Source organism: Penicillium waksmanii, assembly GCF_028829765.1.
Source record: "Penicillium waksmanii strain IBT 27052 chromosome Unknown utg000005l:1.0-5232799.0:1.0-5237142.0, whole genome shotgun sequence".
NCBI lineage: Eukaryota > Fungi > Ascomycota > Eurotiomycetes > Eurotiales > Aspergillaceae > Penicillium > Penicillium waksmanii.
Genome location: NW_026643252.1, coordinates 2,130,303 through 2,157,854, shown reverse-complemented (window position 1 = coordinate 2,157,854; position 27,552 = coordinate 2,130,303). Strand labels below are relative to the sequence as shown.

The 27,552-nt window shown below is 50.9% G+C and overlaps 6 protein-coding genes across 6 annotated transcripts; 5 read left to right on the top strand and 1 right to left on the bottom strand.

The window, feature by feature from the left end:
* Positions 1-374: 374 nt before the first annotated feature.
* On the top strand, positions 375-1,419 carry N7481_005702 (aromatic alcohol reductase; the record flags this gene model as incomplete). The annotated part of the gene is made up of 3 exons (XM_057264921.1): positions 375-410; positions 469-722; positions 801-1,419. 3 exons carry the CDS (start codon positions 375-377, stop codon positions 1,417-1,419), a joined length of 909 nt encoding a protein of 302 aa, XP_057122641.1.
* Positions 1,420-1,813: 394 nt separating this feature from the next.
* N7481_005701 (signal recognition particle subunit SRP72) lies at positions 1,814-3,924 on the bottom strand (the record flags this gene model as incomplete). Its single annotated transcript, XM_057264920.1, has 4 exons — positions 1,814-3,005; positions 3,061-3,205; positions 3,258-3,531; positions 3,604-3,924. The coding sequence occupies 4 exons, from the start codon at positions 3,922-3,924 to the stop codon at positions 1,814-1,816; spliced, it is 1,932 nt and encodes a 643-aa protein (XP_057122640.1).
* A 2,216-nt stretch (positions 3,925-6,140) lies between these two features.
* Positions 6,141-7,580, top strand: N7481_005700 (glycosyltransferase family 31 protein; the record flags this gene model as incomplete). Its single annotated transcript, XM_057264919.1, has 1 exon — positions 6,141-7,580. One exon carries the CDS (start codon positions 6,141-6,143, stop codon positions 7,578-7,580), a length of 1,440 nt encoding a protein of 479 aa, XP_057122639.1.
* Positions 7,581-13,758: 6,178 nt separating this feature from the next.
* N7481_005699 (putative C2H2 finger domain protein) lies at positions 13,759-15,189 on the top strand (the record flags this gene model as incomplete). Its single annotated transcript, XM_057264918.1, has 3 exons — positions 13,759-14,155; positions 14,209-14,360; positions 14,416-15,189. 3 exons carry the CDS (start codon positions 13,759-13,761, stop codon positions 15,187-15,189), a joined length of 1,323 nt encoding a protein of 440 aa, XP_057122638.1.
* Positions 15,190-21,887: 6,698 nt separating this feature from the next.
* On the top strand, positions 21,888-24,225 carry N7481_005698 (uncharacterized protein; the record flags this gene model as incomplete). Its single annotated transcript, XM_057264917.1, has 2 exons — positions 21,888-22,392; positions 22,454-24,225. The coding sequence occupies 2 exons, from the start codon at positions 21,888-21,890 to the stop codon at positions 24,223-24,225; spliced, it is 2,277 nt and encodes a 758-aa protein (XP_057122637.1).
* A 743-nt stretch (positions 24,226-24,968) lies between these two features.
* On the top strand, positions 24,969-27,336 carry N7481_005697 (RMD1 family protein; the record flags this gene model as incomplete). The annotated part of the gene is made up of 6 exons (XM_057264916.1): positions 24,969-25,022; positions 25,080-25,123; positions 25,176-26,431; positions 26,515-26,766; positions 26,818-27,003; positions 27,071-27,336. The coding sequence occupies 6 exons, from the start codon at positions 24,969-24,971 to the stop codon at positions 27,334-27,336; spliced, it is 2,058 nt and encodes a 685-aa protein (XP_057122636.1).
* Positions 27,337-27,552: the final 216 nt, after the last annotated feature.

The following is a 27,552-nucleotide window of genomic DNA, read 5'->3' as shown; positions in this document are numbered from 1 at the left end:
TGGCTTCGGCTGCGCAATAGATGATCTCGGGGGCACGGAGATAACAAATTTCGTAATCCGGTTTTACTTCGGAGACCGAGACGAGATGCGAAGGCGGAGAACATGCATCCCAGCATTAACTCGTCAAGGAATCACAGATTCAATTCGAAAGCTTCGAAAATCCTACTGAGTAATCTGATCTCGATCTCCGGTGAAGTCCGTTTCAACCTGTTTCACGAGGAGCCTCTCATCGCCAGGTCACGATCTTCAAGGTGATACAGTAAAGACGAATCGCTTAAATAGAATCTAAATGCGTGGTTAGCTCTCAATATTTGTCCAATATTCTCTTTTCACGCTCCTTACCACGAATTTTATCTTCTTAAAACCAAACGGAAATGTCACCTACCATTAGAAATGTGGCTCTCGCCGGGGTAAGGCCTAACCCATATACTCCGCCGGGGAATACCGAATTTAACGAGCTATGATTAGGCTAGTGGGAATGTCGGGGCTCAAGTACTCAATGCATTGCTCGCTGTCAAAGAGTTCAATGTAACGATTCTTAGTCGCAGTCCCAGGTCCTTCCCAGCCGGGACTCATGTCAGAGTCGTTGACTTCACATCGATCGACGAGCTATCTGCGACTCTCACCGGACAAGACGCAGTGATCGATACTACTTCCTCGCCCGATGTCGAGACTTCCCTCCGATTAATTGAAGCAGCAGCTAAGGTCGGGGTTTATCGCTTGTTCGTGATACCATCTTCCTTACAGCCAGAACAAGTGATCATTAACTAATGCTCTGCTCTATTTTCACATATGATTAGTATAACAAGTGACTTTGGATTAGATCCCGAACTACCAGGTGTTTACGACCTGCCCGTTTTTGGCCGAAAGAAAGTATCCTACGAAGCTGTGAAGAAACAAGCTGCTGAAAACCGCATGACTTACACCCTGATATCTTGCGGTGCTTTTCTTGACTGGTGTCTCTCGACTGGTTTTGCCGGTCTGAACTTCCAAGAAAAGACAACTTGGATCTTCGGTGATGGAAATAACGTTCATCCATGGACAGCGTTGGAAGATGTTGGCAAAGCGACCGCCAATGTCCTCTTGCATCCGCAAGAAACTCTGAATCGACCAGTCTATATCCACTCTGTTTTCATGTCGCAGAACCAACTCTTCGACATCGCTAAGGAGGTTTCAGGTGGGGAGTGGGTGGCTACATCTAACGATATGGAACCCATTTTGCAGAAGGCTTTGGAGGATCTCAGGTCTGGCAATATTAGTGATGCAACCTTCGTCGTGCAGATTCAATACTGTCTCGCTACCAAGGCCTTGGCGCACCCCTGGGAAAGCGATGACAATCGTCTAGTTGGATTGGAGGAATGGAGATGGGAGAAGGTCAAGGCGCTGGTTCAGGATATCGCCAACAAGAAGGCTGTGTGAAGTTCGAATATTGTATTTTTCTCCGAGCATGTCAGAGTCAATAGAGAGGGTGATGTCTGGACATTCCAGATACCAGTAGGACGATAGTCGCAAATATTCCACTGTACTCTGTGTACTCCAAATCGCCAACATCTACTACTAGTGGGTGTTAGTTAGTATCTAATATGCGCATTACTAGTAGCCACAACTGGCTCGCTTTAGGGTTACCAGATGCTAGTAAGAACAGAGTACTATTAGTTTAAATCATTTGATAATCCTACTAGTAGTCAATCCCATAGGTATACAGTACGTTAAGGAAAAACATGGTTCATGGAAGAGTTCATGCGTCAAGGCTCAAGCCTGAATTCTCATCTATGCAAAAACATGACATATACACCAGCAACAGAGTGATAAACTACCGCTTGCCCTTCTTTTTCTTATTCTGTTTGCTGGATACAACACCGCTAGCAGGCTTCTGCTGAGCAGAGCTATCCAAACTCTCATTAACAGCACCACCTTGGGTACGTTCCGCAGCACGTTGCTTGCCCTTCTTGCCCTTGGGCCGGTACGAAGAGCGGTCACGGATGGGGAGCCAGCGCTCGGGGTCAGCCTGCTTTGCCGGATCGTAGTCCTTCGGCAGACGAGAGTGGCGAACACGCTTCTTGACTTGACCCTCCTTGTCGGTGGCGGAACGCTTGCGGGCTTTGGCGAAAGCTGCCGCCGCCACGGAGGCGGAGGGCATGATGCCTGCTGACTCCAGGGCGGAGACGTCGACATCACCGACGAGCTCGCCGATTGCGGGGAGACGGTCGAGTTGCGATTCCACCTGTGAGTAGTCCAGTGTCGCTTGTGACGCGACGTAGCCGGCGATGGCAATACGGTCTGTGGAGTCCTTCTGGAGCAGGGATCGGAAAAGGTCGCCGGCTGCGACCAAATCGGCTTTGTCGTCGGAGTGGAGCAGGGAGGTTGCAGCAGCGCGCAGAAGAGAGGTTGGGGCCTCCGGCTTCTTCTGCCAGTATGAAGCGGCTTGTCCCAGGGTAGAACGTATCTGGAGCTTCCGGCCCTCGAGCTGGTAAAGAGAGACGAGGGTGCTAAGCAGGCCGGGGTTGAATCGGGCATCCTGGTCGGCCTCGGAGATGGATTCCTCCAAGCTGCGTAGTGAGCGTTCCATGGCTGTGATTGCTGAGGTTGTGTTGCCAGCCTTGACATAGAGCTGAACAACAGTCAAAAGCAGACCCAAATCCTTTGGTCGACGCTCCAAAAGCGGAACAATCTTCCTCAGGGCCTTGGCACCATCCTGTCCTTCCGCTTGGCCAGCGGCATTGTACACGGAAAGAAGGTTGGTGCTCGACTCAGTGGACGGGCAAGAGCTTTTAGCAAGCGCCTTTGCCGTTGACCGAACCATACCATCATATTTCTGAACCAGAAGGTCCGCAGCGTGGGCGTTACCCACCAAGGTGTTGTCTTGGAAATCGAACAAGCGGTCGTTGTTGGTAGCATCGGGTGTGGAGTGGAGAGACTTGTAGAGGGTGAAAGGGTTGGTCACTGTTTGACGAGCCAGGACAATGTTGTTCCGTGCGATCTTCTTGGTCGAGAGTTCGTGGATACTGAATCAATGGTAAGCGTAAACTCTTGCCTAAATAAAAGTGATGGCCATCTTACTCGTCCACGGAGATCTCCTTCAGAAGCGCCTCGGCCTCTTCATTCTTGCCCAGTCTAATCAAAACGTAAAGGTGTTGTACAGCAATTGGAAGCAGCTCCGCGGCCCGGTCTTCGGGTGTGAGGTCCTCCGATGTCTGGCAAATATCTGTATGATAGTCAGAGACAGTTCACCTGGGACTAAGTTCATGGAAACTCACTCTTCGCTCTGTTGAGAAGAACCTCGCCCTGGGGTAAGGCTCCCCGCGCAATGTTCAAGCAAGCCGCGTTGAAGGTTGTCTCAAAGGATTCCAGGTCCTCCCTCGACGGCCGCTCGTGGCGTACATGTTCCGGCTCGCCTTTCCACTGGAGCTGGGCATCGGTAGCCCACGAGTTGATGCTCAAGTCGTTATCTTCATGGCGGTGCGCCTCCTTATCTTGGGCCAGTTGTTCGTAGAGATCAGCAGCACGGCGGAACTGCTCAGCCCGGTAGCTCTATTCAAGAGAAGCCATTAGCGATTGTCCGTGTTCCATATACCCTAAGGCTCGGGTTCCTAGATAACATACCACTTGCGCATCGAGATGGTTAATGCCTCGGCTCCTTTCCGATTGGGACAGAACAGTCATAGACTCATTTAGTTTCCCGATTTTGTATAGCGCATATGCGTACTCGAAGCTAGCCCGTCTCTTCAAATCATCGGCTCCGGTCTCGAACACGCGGAGGGCATCTTCGTATCGGTCGAGCTTTAATAGGGCAATGATCTTAATGTGATGAGCGTTCAAGTCGGACTTGTTCTTGGAGAGCGAGTTGGTGCAAGCCTGGAGAACTTCCTCGTGATCGTCAATCGATGCCCGCTGAAGGAGCGAGCTCAACGATTGCGCGACCATGGCGGGGTTGCGCAGGATATAAATTCAAATGATAGGATAGAAAGAAGGCTTGCAAGCGATGACTGATAGGCGATAGACAAGTTGGGTGAACTCCGTTGATATCCACCTCTCCGCAAGGCCAGAGTGTGCGGAATCAAACCTTCCCCATCGGGCCTGCACTTGCACTCTGGACCGACTGCCCCGCCGTAGTGTCACGTGAGCATACAGTGGCCGCACTGTTAGTACTAGCACAGGCAATTTTGATTCATTTGATTAATTGATTTGTTCTATGGAGTACCTAGGTACGTTTTGAAAAGATGTGAGTCTGTTGTAAATATCTGGCCGGAATGTTTGGTAAAGTTCGAGAAGTTTGCAACGCTCTTCAATCTGGGCACAAACGGCCGGGGGCTTGGGGACTGGTCCTACTAGGTAGTAGTATGTAGTAGTATGTAGTAATTCTGGGATACCCCAAGATATATCTCCGACTTCGGGAACTAATTCATCGGCCCGACCGTGACGAAGTTACAACTTGAATATTAGCACCTCGGTAGTACTCCGAAGTAGCTATGTTACCAGTGATATATCACTCCTTGTATTTTTTTAAACATCCCATCCGTATTGCATTTGCACATTGTGTACCCCTGACCTCGGGACCGAGTTCTGAATCGCGCCACAATCACGACTCGGAACATGGCTTGCTCTAGACCAGACTATACAAAACCAGGTCAACCAATTAGGCATAGCGGGAATGTGGTGGTCAGTAGCTTCAAGTTCAAATTCCGAAGAACCACGAGTAAATCTTTTTTCACTTCACTCAGATTGAACCGGGCTGCCTACAACTAGCGAATATGTGTACGCCCATGGAGAGATAAATGAGTGCAGCATAGGAGGTCCGCCGCTTGCCAAGGTTGAAATATGCGATAAGATCTCGGTCTTAGAGACGGAGATTGATGCATGCAGGGGTGTGATCTGTACACGATAACTCACTGGCAGGACCCTTGAAATTGATTGGAGTTCAGAATAGCCGAGCTTCCCGTACCTAATACTGCCAGGGAGTATGGTGCAAATGCAATCTATAAGAGGTCACCTGATCACTGAAGGATTCGACACAGCCCCAAACCTGCAGACCAGATAATGACCAGTTCAAGTTGCATAGGATAAAGATGCTGCCTCATTTCTATCACAAACTATTACTAGAGTACGAGGGGTAATTCTTGGGGATGCATTTGGGGCTAAGGGCCCCCAACCTGCAATGCAGTACCGGAGGCACATCCGCCTCGTTCATCCAGTCTGGTTGGACCCTGAACCCTGAGAAGTCTAGGAGGATCAGCCTTGCGACTAGCACCAAGAGAGTATAGAAAGTCAACTGTTGAGACCCATTTGAACTCGGTGAAAGCGGGTCAAGGACAGGGGCAGGAGGCAGATCTGCGACACGATCGTCGGAATGAGATTGCACGAACGATACAAAAATGCCCGATTGAATGTGGTGTCTCCTGGTACTCGTATTTGGGATCAATCTTTTGGTTTCTCTGGATTGTCCATTTGTTTTCAGGGTCTGGGATCTTGCTGCGGGGGGGGAGGGAGAGAAAGCCTTGCCAAGTTGGCTTGGGCCCACTGTGCTCCGGTAGAAATGACGCGTGGACGTGGAGCTGGGCGGGTGGACGAAGGCGAGTGAGAGTTGGGCGGGTGGGCTTGGCAGCGGATAAGGTGGTCGGAGTACGGTCCGTACTCGGAGAAGGGTCACTCGTACGAGGCTCCGGAGTATACGGAGGAGTAGTTTATGTAAGGATATTAATGATTGTATTAGTCTAGATGTCAATTTAGTATATGCAGGGCAGAGCATAGAAAACAGAGTATTTTTTCTCTACTATACAGTACCCTGGTATACGATACTAGTATGTGAAATGTATGCACCTTATGTAGTAGTGGTCCACGTGACCGACGTCACCAGGGCCCCTGGGCGCTTTGCCCTCCCATGGAACTGCGATCGTCTCTCGCTCCCGTCTCGTTCCTTCGTGTCCCTGAGAGGATTTTGCCTCATCCTTCCCTTCTTCCCTCCCCCTCCCCGGTACATACCGTCTTTCTCTCGCCGCGGATCTCCAATTCCTTGTTTGTTCGAGTCCTTTCCGCGTCGGCCTGCGCAATGCGGATATTCTCCAGGTGACTTTCGCAAACAAGTACATAAGATCCGCCGGGCTTCAAACAGCCTCTTAAAATTTACAGAGGAGAGCATCGTCATGCTATTCAATCGGGAAGGGGCCATTCCGGCCTCATGGGCCTGGAAGAGAATGCTGCGCTTCGTCGTCATCTTCCTTGCCGTCGCCGGCTTCGCGACTTTACTCTGGCCCTCCCACAAGCAACACGCCACTCCCATGCGCACACAATCCAACAACATCACCATTTCCACAAAAGTAAAATGCGACCCGGACGTCGACATGCTGCATCGCTTGAATATCAAAAAGCTGGCCGACTACACCCGCCGAGAGATCGTGGTGGACTTCAACCCGGACCCGCTCGCCGTCAAGCAAAAAGTCGACCAACCGCTGTGGGACACAAAGTTGACGGGGTTTACCAACCAAGAAGAGGGAGTGGTGCAGGATGGATGCTCAGTCGCAAAGCCGCTCACCCTCCAAGTGCCCGTTGCCCCCAAATCGGCCGACGCATCGCACATTGACTTTGGCGTGGCGACTACTGTTTCCCGATTGAACGAGTCGCTTGATCAGTTTCAACACTGGGCTGGATACACTCGGACTCGCATCTTTGCGCTGATCGAGCCTGATGAGACGAAAAAGGGTGTGCAAGAGGTGAAAATCAAGGCAGAGAACCTAGGGATCAACCTCTTCATCACGGAATCAGCCGATGACTACCTGCATCGGTACTTCGCTCTTGTCTCTCTCCTGGAGCAAAACATGCGAGAACAGACGAAATGGGCCTGTATAATCGATGACGACACCTTTTTCCTCTCCATGCCCGCGCTGGTCGATGCCTTAGCCAAATACGACCACACCAAGCCCTACTATATCGGCGGTGTCTCGGAAGGTCTTCCCCAGATTGCCGTCTTTGGAATAATCGCGTTTGGAGGCGCTGGCGTCTTCTTGTCGCGACCGCTGTTAAACGATCTAGCCGTCGTATACGACGACTGCCAGCAGATGACTTTCACAGGCGACCGCCGCATAGCCAACTGCATCTATAAATACACCACCACCCACCTGACCATCGACCACCGCCTTCACCAGCTGGATCTTATGAAGGATGCCTCGGGATTCTTCGAGTCAGGCCGCGAGGCGCCTCTATCAGTGCACCACTGGAAATCCTGGTTCGAAGCCGACATGCCCAAGCTGAGCGTTATTTCCAATCTTTGTGGGGAATCGTGTCTGCTGCGCCAGTGGCAATTCGGTGATGGTTGGGTCCTGACCAACGGCTTCTCCGTCATTAAATATTCCCTACCTGTTGAAGTGGATGACATCGCCATGGAAATGACCTGGGAGCCGCACAACGGCGCCACCGATGAGTCTTACCTGCACGAACTTGGCCCGCTCCGCCAGAGGGACGATGGCAAGATTAGCTTCCAGCTGGTGGATGCAGTGAGCGAGCCGAACGGTCGCGTGACACAGTGGTACATTCTGCGTGATAATGATGGCGACCAAGTTTTGGAGCTCTCATGGCGAAAGCGGTGATGATGTGACACTTTTGGCGTTTTTGCTTCCCTCTCATTTCATACACGCACTGTTTGTCTCCCCCTTTTATTGTAGTTGCTTCCTTATTGGGGTCATTGGGGTCAGAGTGGCCGTTTTTCTGGCGGTTTGCTGTGGGCCTTTCCTGTCTTCCATTTCATCAGTCCGGCGCTTGGTCTTAGGCACTTTGCATGGGATTCTTGTTTATAGATCGGTGATACACCTTTGTCTACACTGTTATAATGCCCCGGGGACGCACTTAATGTGACACGGAATACTTGCACTTGATCAGCAGTACTAGTAGGTTCGTAAAGTGATCCTTGGTAGTACTGTCAGCTGTGTTACACTGTACGATGTAACACATGGTGGATGCCGGTAATGATCTTGATAACACCTTTTGTGCAGCATAATCTTGAAATGAAATGCCATCAATACCGATCTTATCAAAGGGTATATGGCCTATTAAGGCTGAGGTATTTCAATGCCCACACAAGTACTTCATCTTCAAATTCAAGATTCAACCCACTTTTGAATGCACTGGGCGAGCAATATTTCGCGTTATCTTGCTGGGAGATCATCTCTCGCCCTCCACAATATTGGTATTGGCTATCCGGGGCCTAGATATGAGGATACTAGTACGGTATGTCCGCGTTTTCTGTGTAGATGTAACTTCAATCGACCCTACCTAGGTACCCATATGGCGCCCTTGAGATATATGCCATGTTCTGGCTATAACTTCCACCATTGATCAGCGTAAGTTAACTAGTATGCCCGAGTGCATGTATTTGATATTGCTGAGAACTTGAAGTACGAGACATTGAAGTTCGGGGAAAGCGATCTAATGTTCTTATAAACGGAGATATGGAAAGTGACATGCAGTCTCCAAGAAACCATGAGCGGAGGATCAGACAAGTGGCGTTCAATGAAGTGTATCAGGCTCGTCTAAGAGATGAGATCAGTCGACACTGCTACATCACAACGATCGTAGAGATCGGATAACAGCGGGTGGACAGGCTCAGAGGAATAAGTAGGGCTGAGAGGTTAACAGTGAAAGTGAGGATCTTCTTCGAATTGACCTCAGTGGCCTATCTGGACTGGGAAACCATGATATCAGAGCTCATTAACCGGTTGTTTTCGTTGGAAATTATGCAAGTTTACTCTCCAGGGCTTGGACTTCATGCCGATGTTGTCACCGGAGCTCAAGAGATCTCTGTGTAGTGGAAGATGTTACTTAGCTGACATTGTGAAAGTGGTCTTCTTTCTCCCCAACATATCTGTTGCGGTGAGAAAACAACTTGAAACCTCAAGATTCAGCTTGTGTAAGATATGATATCGAGCTCGGCTTGATATCTAGTATATAGCCTCGAAGCTCAGGATCAGGAATTCATGTTCAAAAATAGTCTCACTTCCAGTTCTACCTGCACTACCCTGGAACATAAACATGCCGGACTTCAAGTTCGATGAAACAAACAGACAATCCCTAACTTAATACTAGTTGCGTTCTATAATTCAAGCCCCCCCCCCCCCCCTCATTCTAGAAAAAGAGACCCAAAGCCCTGATGCTATTTGATTCGTTCAATTTCACAAAGTCCAAAAACAAGTCCCAATATGCCAAGCCATGCCTAGAAAACTGTAGTTCGCGACCAGACCCAACCTTAACCAAGTCGTCACTCCTACATAGAGTCTCGGTGTATACTGCATGATCTACGCAAAGGACGTGCGCATTTTGCGATCCCAGATTTAATTTCCACCATCGTCTCCGCAACGACCCTCAATTCTGAGAAAATCCCTTTACCAAACCCACTTAGTCTCGTGTGCGTGTGTCATGCCCACTATTAGCGTGGTCTCTAGTACTCCGTAGTCTCTTGTTGCAAAATCCGCCAGGACATACCTCATCCGAGACAGGCGGGAAAAGCGGGTTTGGTCATGATAGATGGGGCTTCTCATTTCTTTCGGCATTATTCGGGCTCGCGTAAAGTGGAATTGATGGGAATGGAGGCACCATATGACGCGGTATCAGCTAACACTGTGGGAAGAGCGAGATCAGATCAGATAAAATCTTCCTTCTCCTATTTTCTAGATCAGACGCCACAGGCGATAGAAAAAGATGTGGCTTGATAGTTAGGCGTAGTAGAGTTGAGTTTAGTCTAGTTTCGTCTTATCTATGGTTTCTTTTTCGATCTGACCGCAGTGGCAGGCTAAGGTGAAGAATTGCTTTTTCGTTTCGCGGTATGCATCGAACTAAATCAAGGCAAAGCAAGTTTCTGCAAGTAGCCTCGATGGGGCTCGCTGCTGGGCCCTTTGGGAGATTTCCAAACGGGACCACACTTAGCGAAATGAAAAAGGGCTGATCGATGGGGGATCGATCCGAACTATTTGATATTAGAATGGGTCGGGATGAAGATGAACGAGGCCAGTGCACGATTTCCCCAGTGACATCATCCCAGGGGCCGCTGGTCCAAGCGTGACCGTTGGCCATGGATCAGTTGGCTTGTATGTTGATGTTTATGCACAGAGTTTATGGCACCAGGTACAAAGTCTTATGCACTTTGAGAACCTGGTGTTTCCTGCAGTGGTGTTGGTACACGCTGAAACGGTACTCTGCTGCCTTCTCAACTGCCAACACCAAATACGCGGGACAATGTGATTGTGCCACGCGTGTCCAGGGGTAATTTCCTGTTCTACTAATAGAAATATGGAGACTAGCGCGTTTTCAATACACCAAGACAACGTCTCAGCCACAACCATGTGGGCGGTGCCCCGTGCTAACGACCAATCGAGAGCCGCAGAGGCGGCTGTTGCCGGCGAATTCGACGACTCACCAGCGCTCCTCTCCGCTTGTGGTGCTGCGCGATGTCGATTATCTACTAGATGATTGGCTTGTCTGAATTTTGAGACCAGGTTTTTTTTGGGTTTGTTTTTTTCTGTCTCCCCCCTCTCCTCTTTTTTGACCAACTCCCACCATAGGCCTAGTCTATGCTATGGGGTGCAGATGTGGCTTGCTTTGTTTTCGTCAGCCGGGTTCTACTGCACCCCAGTCATTTGGCTCTGAGGCAACCAATCTCGGACAGCCTCCGCAGGACCGAGTACGAAGTTGCAGCTGCAGCTGCTTCCTTAGTGGCGGCGTAACGGTTGTCAGGGGTGTCTGAGTGTGTTGTAAGCGGGGGGAAAAGACAAAAAGAGTTGATCACGACAAAGAACAGGAAGTGTCCGGGACAACCAGTCCAGTCGATTGGCCAGCCTCCTCGATGCCCAACCACTAGAACCTTCTCCCCTCCCCCTTTCCATGACAGTCTGCCAATCCAACCCTGATCGAGAGTCGGAACGAGACAAAGCAAGACTACGGTGTATTTAGGTGTTGGTTCTGTATGGTTCGGAGCATCGATGTCTCCCCCGAGAGAGGGTCAACCGGGGGTCCGCAGGGATGTGCACCAGTAGGGCTTGGACCCGATGCATCCGTGCAGGATGGGGTGGAAGCAAACGGTGACCACTTTTTCCCCCCCTTGAGCTGCTTCCATAGACCTTCGAAATCCTTCTGGCGGCCTTCCAGAAGGTCAGGAGAAGGCTTAGCGGGTCCAGTCCGGAGCGATCATTCAGCCCTCTGTCCCGTCTGTGTGGCAGTGAAGTGGATTCTCTGGAGGCTGAATCCGGCCGGCGCCTTCTAGCGTCCCCCAGAAGGGAAAAGGGGCATGGACGAGATGGGGTTTTAATTACCGACGCCGTCCAAGAGGGTCCACTTGGGGAGGGAGGGCAGATGGATCGTCAGGAAATCTCACCAAAGCTCGCGTCCCCAGGGAGAAGGGAAGAGCCCGTGAGATCAAGCCATGCAATTGTTCGGGCAGAAGTTGCACGACGAACAGGGAGGCGAGAAGGACCAGATGTTCATTGTTTCACCAGAAAGGTGTCAGGAGCCACCTTGCGTCCCGTGTACTCCGTTGAATTTGCGGGAGAGGAGAGGAAGGGGGCCCGTCGAAACCTTCTAGAAGGAAAAGCATGGATCGAATTTAGCCTTCCGCCGTCCAAGTCGGCTAGCAATAGTGGGATAGTGGGAACAGACTATCGAGATGGTGAGGCACATCCCTTTCATCCACAACCCGCATTTGAAGATCTACTTGCTTCCCCGTCCAGTCGCATCATCTCTCGTCACTCATTGTCGCACCATCAACTAGGAGAGACATGCATGTCATCATGTCCACCTGTCCCGTTCCCGACACACCTCTCTCCCCCTTTTTGTAGCGGCCGAAAAAAAGGGAGACAGATGGAGAAAGGGTTCCGAGTGCCCGGATACACGTTGCTTTTTGACAGCCTAGATATGTAGGGGGAGTCGGAGCCTGTAGCAGGCACTTCCCCCTTTCATGCAGGCGCTGGCGGGCTCCACATCTGCCCGATCACAACTTGCGTCATGTTACCTGTTCTAAGTTTCTATAGCCCGTTTCACACTCGGGGACTGATGTGGAAGGGTTGGGCAGTGAACAACCAACACAGTAGCTCTTCGTAGGGAGGCTGGATGGTATGGAGTGCCTAGGAATTGAAGGATGAAGTCGAGAACCAAGAACTGGACAGGGTATATTCCAGAAAGCGTAATGGTAGAAAGGGAAGAAGAGATTGCGATTCAGATCGGCGTGGCTCACTTCGTATCCACCAGGAGTCGCGCCGGCCGCAGGGACGGAGAAAGGCACGTTGTGGAGCCGGCAGAGTGACGGGGGGGGCTTCTGGCGCGGTCAAGTTTCCTTCTAGTGGACTTCGCTGGGGCGGACTAGGGGGAACTAGATCCTAGTGGGAGCTGTAACTGCAGGAAATAGCCTTAGTGGTCCGGCCGAATATGGTAAAGGGGAGAGAGAGAGAATAGGAGGTGAGGAGGTGAGGAGGAAGAGAAGAAGTAGGCAACGGCAATATCAACAGTACCTTAATAGCCAGAGCATAAGAATAGAATACTTAGGGTAAAATAAATAATAAATAAGAATAAAAATAAGAATTAGAAAAAGACCAGAACAGGGTTTATTTTCCAGAACCACTCCCTAAAGTGGGGATTGCGATGCAAATGTGTGAGAATCCGAGGGAGCCCAAGGTAAATAATGATGTCGTCGAAGGTGTGTAGCACCTACCACACCTAAATACTTCCTACTCTCTCTCTCTCTCTCTCTCTTTCTCTCTCTCTCTCTACTTGACCTTCACTCTCTTCTACTCGTCCCTACACCTACTTCCTCTACTCATATATATCTATTCTACTACTCTTCTACTACTCTACACTCTACACTCTACACTCTCCACCACACCACATACATACCACTCCCACCCGGCTTTGTTTTCGCGATTTCTCTCCGACTTGCCGACTTCACCTTCCACTTCCGCCCTCTCACTCCCTCTCTCTCCAAATCTCTCCACATTTCACATCTCTCGACTTTCTCTCCCAGAGCTGGCAAGGTACGGTTTATTATTCCTTTCTTCCCCCTCTCTGTCTTCCACGCCGCGCTTTCTCCCAAGCCACCGCGACGCCGCTGCCCGACATGACTTTTTTTTTTCCCGCCGCGCCCCTTTCTTCCTCCGAGCACTCCCATCCACCATCGGAATTAAACTGGACGCTCTGGTTCTCGCTCTCCTGATCGCTCTCCACTGATCCTTTGTGTCGGTCCACCTTTTTGGTCCCAGCGTGGCGGATCCCTCGGAAACCCAAGCACGAGGACGCCGACGCCGATGAGGATAAGCGGTCTCGACACTCGGGCGATGAATGCGCGATATTTGGAATTAACTGCATCTCCCTGAATCTCTGAGCTGACCCTCTCTGCTTTCCCACAGACTCCCCGCTTGCCTCGTCACTCCTTTCCTCACCACCACTCCTTCCTCTCACTCCGCTGCTAGCCGGTTCCCAGAATTGCAACTTGACTCGATCTTAATTGCATCCCTCGAATCAGACTCGAGTACGCCTCATCTACGCAAATACGACCTTTCCCAGACGTGTCTTCTATTCGGACCCCAACGTCAGCACGAGTGAGCCTCAAGGCCCCCCAAACAAGCCCTGCTCGACTGCGCGGCCTTGCATTCCAGTGCATGAATTCGACCGCCGTATCATTCTTCACCACGACCTCAAATAACTAGGCGTAGCCCGTGTTGCATCGCTATCGGCAGGAGGCTTATCTACCTGTCCTTGGCCACGGTCTGCAGCTGATCGTCGGGTCGGGTCATGGACATCACGACCATCTTGAACCGCAAGAATTCTGCAGCCGCTGCAGCCGCCGCCGCAGAAGCACAACTTCATCAACAATACCTGCAAAACTCCCAGCTGAACCAACCCACAATGAAGACTGAACCGGGTGCCGTGGACGACCCCGTCAACGCATACCCACCTCACCCACACCTCCAAATGGAACCGGGACTGGCTGAAACCTTCTACTATGCTCAACCTCCAGGTGCCGCGCCTCGGAATATGGGATACGTTCCTGGTGGATATGCTGGTGAACCGCAGATGCAGCAAGCACCAATGCAGACAGGGAGGTCGAGTGCGGACGCACCGCCCAAGACATTTCACTGCAAGACTTGTCAAAAGGGCTTTGCCCGACGAAGTGACCTTGCGCGACATGGTGCGTTTTACAGCATCCCTTTCCCCTATTGCAAGAATCATCGTTACTAACAGTGGATTATGCAGAGCGAATCCACACTGGCATCCGACCTCATGCTTGCGACTGGCCTGGCTGCGGGAAACAGTTCATTCAGCGCTCAGCCTTGACAGTGCATTCGCGGGTTCACACCGGGGAAAAGCCCCATATGTGTGAGCGCTGTGGCAAGGTAACTATTAACTTCTTGAGCTCCCGTCAAGTTCCCCATGCTGACTATTTTACAGCCCTTCAGTGATTCCTCATCGCTCGCCAGACATCGTCGTATTCACTCCGGGAAGCGACCCTACAAATGCCCGTATGCCAACTGTCAAAAGACATTCACGCGCCGGACAACTTTGACCCGCCACCAAAACCACCACACCGGAACAATCGAGGAGGCTGCTGCCCAGACGGAGGCCAGTCTACGTCAAAACAAGGAACGGCGAGGCCCGGATGGCATGTTCCCTGATCATGCCTCTATCCAATCGACTCCTTCCCCAGCTCAGCATGCGTCGATGTCACCGCCGGGTGGTGACCTTCCACCACTGACTATGCACCGCTCGGCCAGTGACTACTACATGAACAGTGCTCCTATCCCGCCTCATGTGCGGGGAGACTTCTCCCAGGGTAGCCCTCGCGCTTCTCCAACTGCGACATCTCCTTCTCTGTCAAGCTTCAGCAGCTTGCCCCACACTCGGCCACAGATGACCTCGCATCCTTATGCTCCGCCCCAACCGCTGGAGCCGCCTGCCAACAACGACCATCGGCCCAACAGTGTCAACGGAAGCCCACACATGACTAGTCTTGGATGGGCCTCACCCTCTCATGGCAGCATACCCTCACCGGGATCTGCCAATGACTTCACTTACCCTGAGCCAAATGGGCCAGCCTACCCGACCTCGATGCCACCTCACATGTACTTCCCCAACTCTACGATCCGTCGACCCACAAGTACCGAGCCGGAGAACTATGAGACCAAGCCTAGAATGGGCGACCACCCCTGGGGAACTCCGGTATGAGGCGGGCTATGTCGGCTTACTATCTTGGATATTTTAATATCCACGCTTTCCTATGTTCGATCGATTTTCATTGCATTATCCCCCGATTCCCATGGAAATAAAACTATTTCCGTCGTTTTTCCAATTACCCCATGTGTCATTGTTACTCATCATTTTTCATTATTTCGCATTTCCTTTTTTTTGTATCTATACTGGGGGAAAACACACTACGGAGTCGGGACTATCCGCGTTGCAAGCTGGGCTTTTTTTGTCATGTTTTTGTCGAGTTGGTCATTCCCCTTGACTGCTCAGCCCATTTTCTTTTGTTCAATTGCTTGCGTGCGGATGACATGGTTTTACCGAGACACGACCAGACGAGGAAACAGCATAGATAGAGCGTGGGACCGAGGATCTTCATATGGGTTAACATTGTTATTGGATTTGGGAATATGGATGTGGGTTTTATTTTTGCTGCGAAATATCCCAACGGTGCGGTGTCTGGTTAGTATCTGGGTTTTTTTTGCTTTTTCTATTTGATTTTCCTTTGTCCGAGTTTCGCATACTGGCCCCTGTGTTTTTCTTTTCTTCTCTTTTTTTTGTCAATTTTCCTCCCTTCTTGTCTGTCTCATACATCTTACTCTTAATATCTTGTTTTTTTATTGCTACCTGTCTTTCCAGATTTTGCTTTGATGCTATTGTCGGATCTCTTCGCAACGAATACCAGCTTGTCGAGGTTGATTTTCATTTTTCTGTACGATATGTGTTAATAGAAAGTGCAGTCTTATCAAACTTCTTTTTACCTTAGCCATTGGTGCTTGAGTTATTGACAGTAGACTTTCCTTATCCACTTATCTATCAACACTGCCAGCGACCACGGCATTAAATTTGGTCCGTAGGAAGCGCATCTGGAAGCTTTATTCAGAGCAATGGTTCTCAATTAGCTAAGTAGCAATGGACAGGAGCAACCATCAAAGCCTAGAGTAGATGAAAGCAATAGCCTTCTAAATAGTTCGACTCACTTCCTTCTGAGGAACATTCAAGTTCAAGTTGCGTATCAAATTCACTCAATGGAACCTTTGGATCATCCACACTGATCCCCCATACTGAAGCAAGGTAATAGCCATAATGATAGGGACCGCATTCGTCGATGTTCGTGACCCCTTCTTCGTCATCAACATCATCAGAAAGCTCAAACGCATTGCCATATCTCTCTAGTCGATGATGACCTAGCTTAACCTCTCGAGTGTTCAAACAGCACCCACAGTCTAAAGTGCAGTGTCCAATTCCAAGTTGCCCAGCCGAACTCTTCGCACGTTGCGGACTGACACAACATCCACAATCACGACCGCAACATCCCCCACGGCCTATACAGTCTTCCACAAGAACCGGATGCATATACTATATGGGATTTGACCTCCATAAACCAAAGGCCCTCTTCAAGGGACCCGAACTGCCCACTAAATAGCCGCTCCAGTACCACCAACTTCGGGATAAGCTCCAACTCTCTACTTGAAGCTCATTCAATGATTGCCCATTTAGTGTTTTTTGAATATAGTGCCCCTTCTCTACTTGTCTCAGTGCCACTTCTTTCTGGCAATTTGACCGTAGAAGCCGTTCCCTCTCTAAAAATGAGACAATGCCAATGCCCGGCTCGCTGCCCGTGATGACTTCCATAGCGAGAGATGTGCTGGTCAGGGGAGTGGGGAAATGCTTGAGAGCGATATTCGTTTGTTCGCCAACCTTGAATGTAAAGAAGGGAAGTATTTTAGTAGTGATGAGCGCTTATAGTTATCTAGCGAACGTCTCATAATGACGTTCCATTCATTGGAATTGAGTCTGGCTCAGAAAACATCAATAGCTATTTAGATAAGACAGAGGTACCCTAATCCTAGAGTGGTCTCTGAAATTTTCAATTTATGAAGGGGTGAGGTTAACGATGGCGTAGGTAGTTGCCGCAGTCATAGTACTTGGCTGAATACAGGTTGATGGAAACCCTGGAAATAAATGTCAAATTCGTGGCGAAAATTCAATTCGAATAATTCCAAGGCTATTGTACTACCTCAACTCACCAGCCATAGTATGATTGATCAATTGCATCTGGTCGTGTGGGCATATTCTTGAGGGCTAGAAATGTATGCAGATATTCCATATACGACGTACAGAGTAAGGACCCTCAGAATAGTACAAGGGAGAGGCAGGAACTTTGCTGGCAATGGGACCGAGATGATGCACTGGCACAGATTAGAAGATCAGCAAGCATGAAACGTGAGAGTCAAGATTAAAATCCAGCGGGGGCTCAAGCATGTCGAACAAGGGCATGGAGAGCGTCTGAGCTGAGGTCGCACAGGATCTGCCAATGAAGCAGAGGTCATATTGATCAGTGCGCCATGATGGGTTGAAATCTGAATCTCAAGAATTACCTCTGGAACTATTCCCCGTGCATCCCGCTCTTATAGGTTCTATACGACATGCTGACCCATGTGACTGACATCCGGAGATCGAGCCCGCGATCTCAGTGCATTTGCAGCGGACAGTGATTTGTATTTGTAGCTACAGGCAACCCGGCAAGGACGAAATTAATTAAAAGTAATTAATGAACTTGAAATGGCAGACAAGTCACCAAGCTAGTAAAACTAGTTCAATATTTCCGTACCCGAGGACCACTGGTTAATATTCATCTCTCACAGGGGTTTTCAGGTTGGGTCTATCCCAGACACTCACTGTCAGAGACAAGAGAAAATCAGTCAATTGTGACCGATCGGCGTCAGGAAATCCGATCCCTCTCAATCATTCCACCCAAGAAACCCCCGTCCAGTCCAATCCAGTCCCATGCAGTCACAGTCCAGGGGCAGTCGGAGCTGGTGGAGCCAATAACCCAACAAACCCACCGAGAGCTCCGAGTGGAGAACTTGAACTCGTCGTTCATCACGCTACCCGGAAGGAAGCTGTTTGCCCTGGAATTTATATTTTAACCCAGGGCTTGGGTTCTGCCGGTGCCCGGGGGGTCTAGCGAAGTACCGAATACCGTGACATCGAGAACAAAGCGCAAGGGGGATAGTAGGTGAATGGGTGACTGGGTGACTGGGTTACTGGTAGCCCCAGGGGAAGGGCAAGAGCAAACCCGTAGCCCTGTCTCTTTAGCTCTTTAGCCAGGGAATGAAAGCATGAAACCAATGAAACCAGTGAAACACCGATGTGAACTATTTTTGACGAACAATGGGGCTGGGGGTTGATACAGCGAGGATCCCCGAGTCTAAGCCACCTCGCGCTCGGTCGCAGAGTTGAGGAACCGTTCGTGGCAAATGGTCCGACTTGATGCGTGTACGATGTACGGTGTACACACTTGCAATTTTTATGTGGTCAATTAATCAACAAGTCAATTACCAGGTCATGTATGTATTTGGTCAAGTAAGCATGATCCAAGTTCAATGGAAGAACCCTGTTGTTTCCTGTCGAAGGTCTCGAGGCGCCCAATCTTGAAACTCCACCTCAGCCTCAGCCTCAGCCCTACTACGAGTATTATCCTCGTTACGGAAACCCAACAGGTAATGTTTGTTCTATATTCGGATACTACTTGAAAGAATTGGACCAGGCTACATCGATTCTGGTTGAGATCTTCTATGTAATTGATCAGGCGACGCCGGCCTTTCTTGTCGGACAAATGGCCCCCCCGAGGCATATCTGCTTCAAGGAGTGGTGGCCGGTGTCTCAGTTTCCAGTTCTTACCACCAGCTTACGGCCCGCTTGGGGTTCGTATGTACACTTGGCTCGTATTCTTGTGGTGGCGACGACGACGACCGGGGTGCTGAGGACCCTGCGACCGGGAATTGTCCACAGAAGGGTAATGAGGCGTGGGGTTCAGAGTATGCACAGACTATATGTCCTTGTATTCAGGTACCTGCGAAAGGGGATCGTTCAGGAAACAAGGCCGTGGTACGGATCGTACGTAGCTGTTCAACGGCAGATCTACGATGCTAGTACGGAGTCCGAAGTCCGAAGTACCATCATGCACCTCTCGAAGCCACAGGCCCTCTTCCCTTCCTCGCACTAAGCCGTAGGTATCCATTTCTCACCACCGACTAGGTAAGCCTTGCAGGGCGCGATACGGCGACACCGATACGGGGTGGGGGAACCGAGTTCTGCACCATACCGACAAATTTAAAGGCTGTGATTGATCATGTATGTAGTACTGGTATTAAGATAAATGGACAAAAGAAAAAGGCGAAGATTGACGGGGTCAGCCCAATGACCTCGGGGGTACCTTGGGCAAATGTTAGTTACTAGTGCTGGGTACTTGGGTATGTGCTGGGTGGCGACCAAGTGCTGGCCCACCTATAGCTATTGGCCTGCAAGGAGGACCTTCGTCTATGCCTGGGCAATGAGAGTTGTTGCTATGGAAATCCGTATTCGAGGGTCTTTGTACAGGTTACACTGGGTTGTACTTACCTCGCACAGCAGCATACTAAGAAGTACACAGCAGCAAGTCTTTCCATTGCGGATATTCTTGTACATATCAGTATGCACATCGACGAGACCAGGGTACTGAGTAATTAAAGTACTTGGTGGGGGTTTCTTGTTCTCCATCCTAGTATTGATCTACATATCCCTACGAGTATGATCCGCCTAGACGCCCTCGATAACCACCCCTGTACACATCTACGTCCCGATGAACACCGCGGTCGGGAGGGGGCCCCGATGAGATGCCAGTGGGTTATTTTACTGCCTCTGGTATAGCCGACGGGAGCGCGATGATGGAGATTCTGGCGGCTAACCCGGGCAGATCCCCGCTCTGCAGGTCCACCTTAACCGTGACGGGTGAGGAGGTGATGGGTACATAGTCTGTAAACGGAGTAATGTAATACGTTTTCCTAGGGAACGATGAGGAGAGAGCGGGGGAGCGACTGTGGCGGTTGGGCCGTGGGTATGTTTATTTGGAAGGTTTTGGCGAGGCCGTTCCGAAAAGTTGGACTGGATTGGCTTTGGTTTTGAGTGTGGGCGTCGGAACTGAGAATGGGCTAGAAAATGAGATGGGATTGAGATTGGGATTGGGGTTGCTGGAGACTAATGGGAAATCTGCAGGGTCATGTCATGATTATTTTTTACTCCGTAGATGGAGTATGGAGTATGGAGTACTGAGTACGGAGTACTGTATCCATGTAAGTAAGTACTCAAGTACTCAAGTGACTGAGCCAGAAAGCCGGAAGCTTTCCACGGGCTAGTCATGGGCTAGTCAGTGCGGAGGAAACCCGGCCGAGTCAGGCACCGCTTTCCAATCATCTTGCAAAAGTCGTTAGTAATATCCCCTGTCTCAGGCTATGCGCAGTGAGAGGCGTGGCGCAAGGGATCCACGGCATGCTTATCCACCTAGATGGGATCGGATTAGAACGTGTTTGAGTCCAGTGAGCTGGACATGGGCATGGAGAGTCCACACTCATGCTCATGTTCATGCTCATGCTCATATCCAGAATTAAATTTTTTCCTCGTCTGAACCGGAGAGGTGTATTGGCCAAGACAGAGCAGAAAAGAGCAGAACAGAACAGGGACGGTGCAACGGAGTCTCGGTCGTACAGAGCCGTGACGAATGACCATGGGAGGCCGGGAAATTTAATCCCATCGACGCCTGCTAGTGTAGTCAGTGGTACTCCGTACTCCGTACCAGTGGTACACCTGCATGAGAGGGGTTCTGGCATTCTTCGGGTGATCGGCCGTCACAGCCCGGCATGTACAGAGCAGGGCAGCGAAAGGCAAAGCAGGGCAGCGAGCAGCAGCAGTAGCAGCAGCATGATGCAAAAGTAGCAGACAGAGTAACAGACAAAATACATTCTATACTCTGTCAATCTCGAGTATACCTGTGTATGTAGTCAGACCACTGTATTATATTAAAGGAAAGACTCCGGCCACACCCGTCTCCGCTGGGACTCGGGAAGACCCATTCTGGACCTGTCGTCCCACTCCGATTCGGAGGTGAGTTTGTATGAGGAGGGGGACAGGGTTACAGCTCGGAGGTCTAGAATCCAGGTCGGCGGGAACCAGAAAAAAAAGAATGAATACAAAATAAGAGAGTCAAAAATAAATGGAAAACAAAAAAAACAAAACAAAGCATACCATTGATAGAGGGGATTGAATGCCATATGAATAGTTACACTCTTTGGGGGTGTCATAAGAATAGACTGAAAGTTACAACAAGGACAAAGATACGTAAGTAATATAAATGTATGGTAATACCCGATGGGGTCCGTATGTTGTGGCTTCCGGAGATCAACCCGGGTACGGAGTAACTTACAGTACTACAGACTAGTAGTATTGCCTATTGGACATTAACTGGGTACCGTGTACCGTGTACTGTGTAATACCAATACACCCTGCACCTGCAAGACTCCCCTGCCAGGGAATCGCCCGTCAGCTCTCCCCACTCTCCGCTTCGCCTTATTCTCCTCCTCACCACTTCCGATTCTCCCTCTTACTCCTCCATCTGACTTTCTCTCTCTCCCCTCCTCACCCTCCACCCTCTCACCCCTCTACTCTGTTCATACCTTCATACTACTCTCTTTCCAGCGTCCTGCCATTTTCGGCCCATTTGTTTGCTACCACCTTATGGCGTATGGTCTTTCCTCGACTCGTGCAGTTGGCCGCCTGACCTGCAGCTCTCACGCTGCCATCCGACCCTGCCCGTCTCGACGCTTTTCCTCCCTCCCCTCCCAGATTCTCTCATCTTCACCATGACTGCTCTGGAAATCCCCCAGGATGGTTTGACTCTCCGGGCGGAGAGTCAGGTTGGGGAGCCCGCCGCCACACGAGCCCAGTTCATGCGGCTAGCCCTCGCCCAGAACACCCTAGATGAACTCATCAGCAGTATGCAAAAAGGCCAATCGGCCCGAGTTCGTCTGGGAAAACATCCATCCCTCCAGTATGCTGGAAAAACCGAGTCCTTCTACGCCTATCCCGAAACTCACCGCTCCGAGGTCTACGAGTCCTCCTCCGATAAGCGGAACCTCTATTTTGCCGGAGTCCTGAGTCACAGCTTGGAGGTCGCAAAGGCCAAGGAGGATACCGAGGATGTCTCCAAGGCCTTGGAGACCCTGCAAGCGGGCCTCAGTGCCCACGAGCGAGAAAAGGAAGCCAAACAGTCCTACCTAGTCTCGCACCCGGATGAGCTGAAGGCTCTAGCCAAGGTCAACAAGGGCAATCGGATGTCAATCCGCTCGGGAGGTCCTAAAGACAAATGTATTGACTCGCTGCTTTCACTACTGTGCGTCTGAAGACAAATGCTAACGTGATTATATAGCCCGCCGCCTCGGAGCCTCTCAGATGGGGAGCCTACACCCGAGTCCCAAGCTCGGCGCCGCCGGATCGCCCGCCCTCGCCCCGACCTCCGCCCCATCGCAATCCAAGAGCGATATTCGTCTCGAAGCCCTCAAGACCCCCTTTGTTCACCTTCTTGCCATCCGCGCTGTTTCCACCCAGTACCTCTCCCGACTCACATGCGCTCCCCCCGATGATATTACTACACTCGCAAAGAAGTTTGGCGTGGAGAATCGTCTCAACAGAGAAAAGTTTGACTTGAGAGATAAGATCTACAAGGATCTCGATGTGTGGAAGTTCCCTTACCCAAATGATGACGACCGAGAAAACGCCATTCAGAACGCCATCTCCGCCTTCGATCGCATGCGCATCTCCCGAACCGACAAACTCTGGCAAATTCTACTTCCGAAGGAGGAACGTGGCAAGGGAAAATGTCTCTCACGACTCAACCTTCACACTATAAGTGCTAGCAATGTACCCACAAAGAAGGCTACCACGCCACGGATCCAGGTGGATGGTGCCGAGGACCGAGCCGACGAGACCGACCGTGCCAAGGCATCGGATGCACCTCGGTCAACTCAGAAACCCAAGGAGAAAGATGGATTGAAGAAGCAACTGAAGGGAAAGAGTGCCAATAACAGCACTCTGACGGGTCGAGTGACAAAGAAGACTGCCAGCAAGCCTGCTCCTGCAAAGCCCGAGGGCAAGTTCAAATCGGCAGAGTTCGTCAACTCTTCTGACGATGAGGATGACGATATGCTCGATGCCCCCTCACCTCAGCCTGCACCAGCTCCCGCTCCGCGCACGAAGGAAAGCAAAAAGGCACCGGCCACAGCTCCAATCAAAAAGCCCCAATCCGCTGCCAAACCTCAACCTGCCAAGACCGTTGCTTCGAGTCCTAAGGTCTCCAAGGCGCAGACATCCACACCGAAGCTCGAGTCATCTCAACCAACCCCTCCCTCTAAGCGACCTGCCCCTCGACCTTCTACCTCGCCCCAAAAGCCATCCCCTCTGGGCTCATCTCCTCCCGCAAGCGCATCTGAAAATGCCCACGGTCGCAATCGTTCCGACAGTCAAAACCAGTCATCAGGTTCATCATCATCCTCACCTCTTATCTCTCAACTTGCCCGAAACAACAAGGCTACCGGCACAGCTGCACGCCCACCATCAAAACCTGCAGCGTCGGCCAATGGTCCTCACAAGCCTGTTCCCGCCAAAGCCTCAGCCCAGCCACCTCCGACTAAGTCTGCACCTCCAAAGTCTGCCCCCAAACCCGTTCCCGCCAGACCAACATTTACCAAGCCTACGCCCCTCGACGCAACCCGTAACAAGCCAGCTCGCCCAGGCCCTGTCATTGGCAGGATTGCAAGCAAGACCTTACCCGCGGGAAATCCCCGCAAGCGCAAGGCGGACCCGGATCTTGGGTCCGAGTCTGAGGGAGATCGTCATCTTATTACCACTGGCAACCTTGAGCACAAACGGCGCCGCGCAGTTAGTACCTCCAGCGGCAGCACGGGAAGTGCATCTCCATCTATGACCCAGGAGGTTCTCCGAAAACGATTGCTGGACAAATCGGAGAAGTTCAAAGAGTATTATGCCAAGTACTCGGGCTTGCATGAGACACTGGCCAAGCAAGCTCATCCCATCCAACGGGATGTGGACAAACTAGAGAAACAGCACAAACGACTACAGCAAATGAAGCAGGAGATCTGGGATGAGAATCGACGTCTCCGCGACGAAGGTATCATCTCGTGATTCTTTATTTCCTTCTTTCCTTTTCTTTCTTTTCTTTTTGCATGGTGATCAATTGGCCCCCCCTCAATCGGCGAGGTCAACCGTTCTTTTTGACAAATGGTTAATTCGGCGTTCTATGGTTCTACGGTCTTTTCACGGCTCAGGTGATTATTGATATTTTACTGCCTTCATTTCTCAACTTCTCTTCACCTGCATGTCTTGTTTATCTCCCCATCAGCACATTTTTATCTGCATTCCCATGATCTGTGATATAGAATTGCATTCCCTACGGCTGCATCCAAGTGATGCTTTCCGGTTCATACGCATAGTATGTCTCTATGACATGCAATAAAAAAAATTCGACTTGACGTCAAATCCCATTCCACCTCTCGTAGTCGTATATGTATCTATCTTTTCTCCTTGGCCGCAGATCCGCATGGATTCTACCCCGGATTCGCGCATCTCTGGTTCGCTGGGCTGACTGTGGGCCGGTGGCGCTTGCCTCACGCTGTCATTGGCAGGTAGACACGTGGCATAGTCACGGGATCCATACGTCCCATACGGTACTAATACACGCCTACGTAATATAAATTATATCGTCACCGTCGACCTCCGCTAGTCCGTAATTGGTCTAGCGCACTTGATTCTGTGCCAGCAGCAGCTCAACGGCGGTGGGATACTTTCGCAAGCTCCGGGTTGACCTCATTCTCCACGTCTTGTGCAATTGAAGTCCAATCCTCTTGGGCATAAAAGGACGCTTCACGATGACACCCCCCGCCCGAGGCCGGGGAACCAGTCAACGCAGCCCGACCGTTCTGGTACGTGTCCGCGAAAAGCAATTATCCCGTTCACTGCTGCTGCTGCGGCGGCCGCAGCTTGAGCTCCAACACCCAACGGAAAATCCCTTACATTTGCTGACGTACATTCTTCCCATTTACAATAGGTAACCGACTCACGCGACCAACAACCAGCCTCCGCCCCCCACGCCGCAGATCCCCCGCGACTCGCTTCATCACCGTCGACAATGTCTTACAGTATGCCTCCGACATCCCGTCCATGCAGCAGCGGCACCCGCCGCCAATTTCGCGCTCGCGCAGACTTGCTTCGGCTAGCGGGTTGATTGGTGGAGCGAGCAGTTCCACGACATCTAATAGCCGACTCGCTGCCCAGCCGCGCCTCCCACCACGCACGACGAAAGTTAGTGAGAAACTCGTGCTGTTGCCGGATACCGGGGGAGTAGGCGAGCCAGATGAAGGCGAGGACGATGAAGATGAGGAGGATCAGGCGGATGGCAATGCGGATCAAGTAGACGAGGAGCTTGTTGCGCGCATCGCGCGCGATAAGCACGTTGAGCCCGAGGCTGTGAGGCAGGCTCTCCTTGCGCAGAAACGGCTCAGTGTTGGGGACTTCTCGATCGATAATGATGTTGCGCCGCTCCGGGCTGACGAGGAGGTAATTCGCAAGCGACGAACCCCCGAGCGTGCGAAGAGTTATGCGGAGCGCTTGCCTAAGGCTAGGCGGACGGAGAAACTTGCGCGGGTTACAGCCTATTGTACGGCGCAGGCGTATAAAATGGGGTCTGTCGCTTCGTTTGTGAAGGAGTGGCATGGTGCGAGGACGAAGCTGTATGATGATTGTTTGTACACGGCGTATCATTTGCCACTTGTGCCGGGCCATGAGGGATATCGGTTACGCAGTAGCCCTGTGTTGAAATTCCCGGGCGGCAAGTCGCTGCTGGATGAGGAGATTGAAAGGAATGAACAGAGAGATCATCATGATGACTGGATGGGGGAGGCAGAGGAGCATTCTGTCGGTGGTCACAATCGGCCAGAGGAAGAACATCATCAAGAAGCGTCACCGCAAGATCCTGGTACTACCTCGAGGGAGGAACATCATGAGTTTTTGACTCGGGCTTCTGAGGAGGATGCGCGGCTTCGGGATCATACGCCCGATCAGGATGACAAGTCGAGTGAAGAACATAATCTGGACCTTCGACCTCGTCGTCGAAGACACAGCTCCGACGATGGTCAAGCTCTGATGAGAGCTCGTTCGGCCTCCCCGGTGAAACCGTCGTCGTCCTCCATGCCTGAACGGCCTGCACGAACCCTGTACAATGTCGCCGAAATGTTTGTTTTCAGCTATGGTGTTGTGGTTTTTTGGAACTTTACAGAACGCCAGGAGAAAGATTTACTGGCGGATCTGGCATTCGCTACATCTTCGGCTACTGGTACTCCTATCCCACTGACAACCATGCCTCTCCATGAAGAGGATTTCGAGACAGAAGAATTTCATTTTGAATACTCGACTGAGATCTCTCGGCCCGCGTTTACAACGATATGATCACACTCCGCAGTGGTGACCACATGATCAAACTAGCAATCAGTCATGGTATCTCTCAGAGTACCAAATTGTGTTTCTTTGAGGAGGTTATGGCGCGTCAAATGGCTGATGCGAAGGATGTACCACGAAGACTCGCTATGACCGGTCAGCTCGGCATGAAGCGTGAAGAGGTCTTCCGGATTCTGGGGCGACTTTTCAAGAGCCGTGTCGAGGTCAATCTCTGTGAGTGGGCACGTCATGCCATAACTACCATGCAACGCTAACAATCTCCAGCATCAAACATGCTCGATGTTCCGAATTTCTTCTGGGAAAGCGAGCCAACACTCTACCCCCTTTACATTGCTGTCCGCGAGTACCTCGAAATCAAACCCCGGATCCAGGTATTAAATGAACGCTGCCGGGTGTTCCTCGATCTAGCAGAGATCCTCTCAGACTCCATCGCTGACAACCGCACATCTTGTACGCCCGCCCCGAACCATTGATTACTCACCGACGCATCTAAACAGCACTGACAAAACAAATCTAGATCAAACATGGGTCGTCATCGTTCTCATTGTCATCTCCATCCTCGTAACTCTCTCTGAAGTCTTCCTCCGTTTTGGCCTTCTCCACGCTAGTCAAGGCACAACACCGGCCAGCATCATCGCCCGTGCAATGGGCCGCTCTCCTCCATCCCCATCCCCATCTCCAGGCTGGTCCTACCCTAACATCCCGGCAGGATGTATCTGCCCCTCTCTTGCTCCGACCGGCGGGCCTGGCATGGGCGCCAGTGGCCTGATGGGAGGCCTCTAGGCGTTGTTCGTTTGTTCTTTATGTATTGGAGTTCAATACCGCACACGGCAATATGGATGGTGTATGGCGTTTTGGACGGGCACATTATTCTGTTACGTACAGTTCTTTTTTAAAATTATCTAGTACTCGAGGCTACTTCTTATCATCAATTCAGCGCGCTATGCTTGAGCTACGAGTGTCGATCGCAATATAAACCAATTATCCATTTGCGGGCGC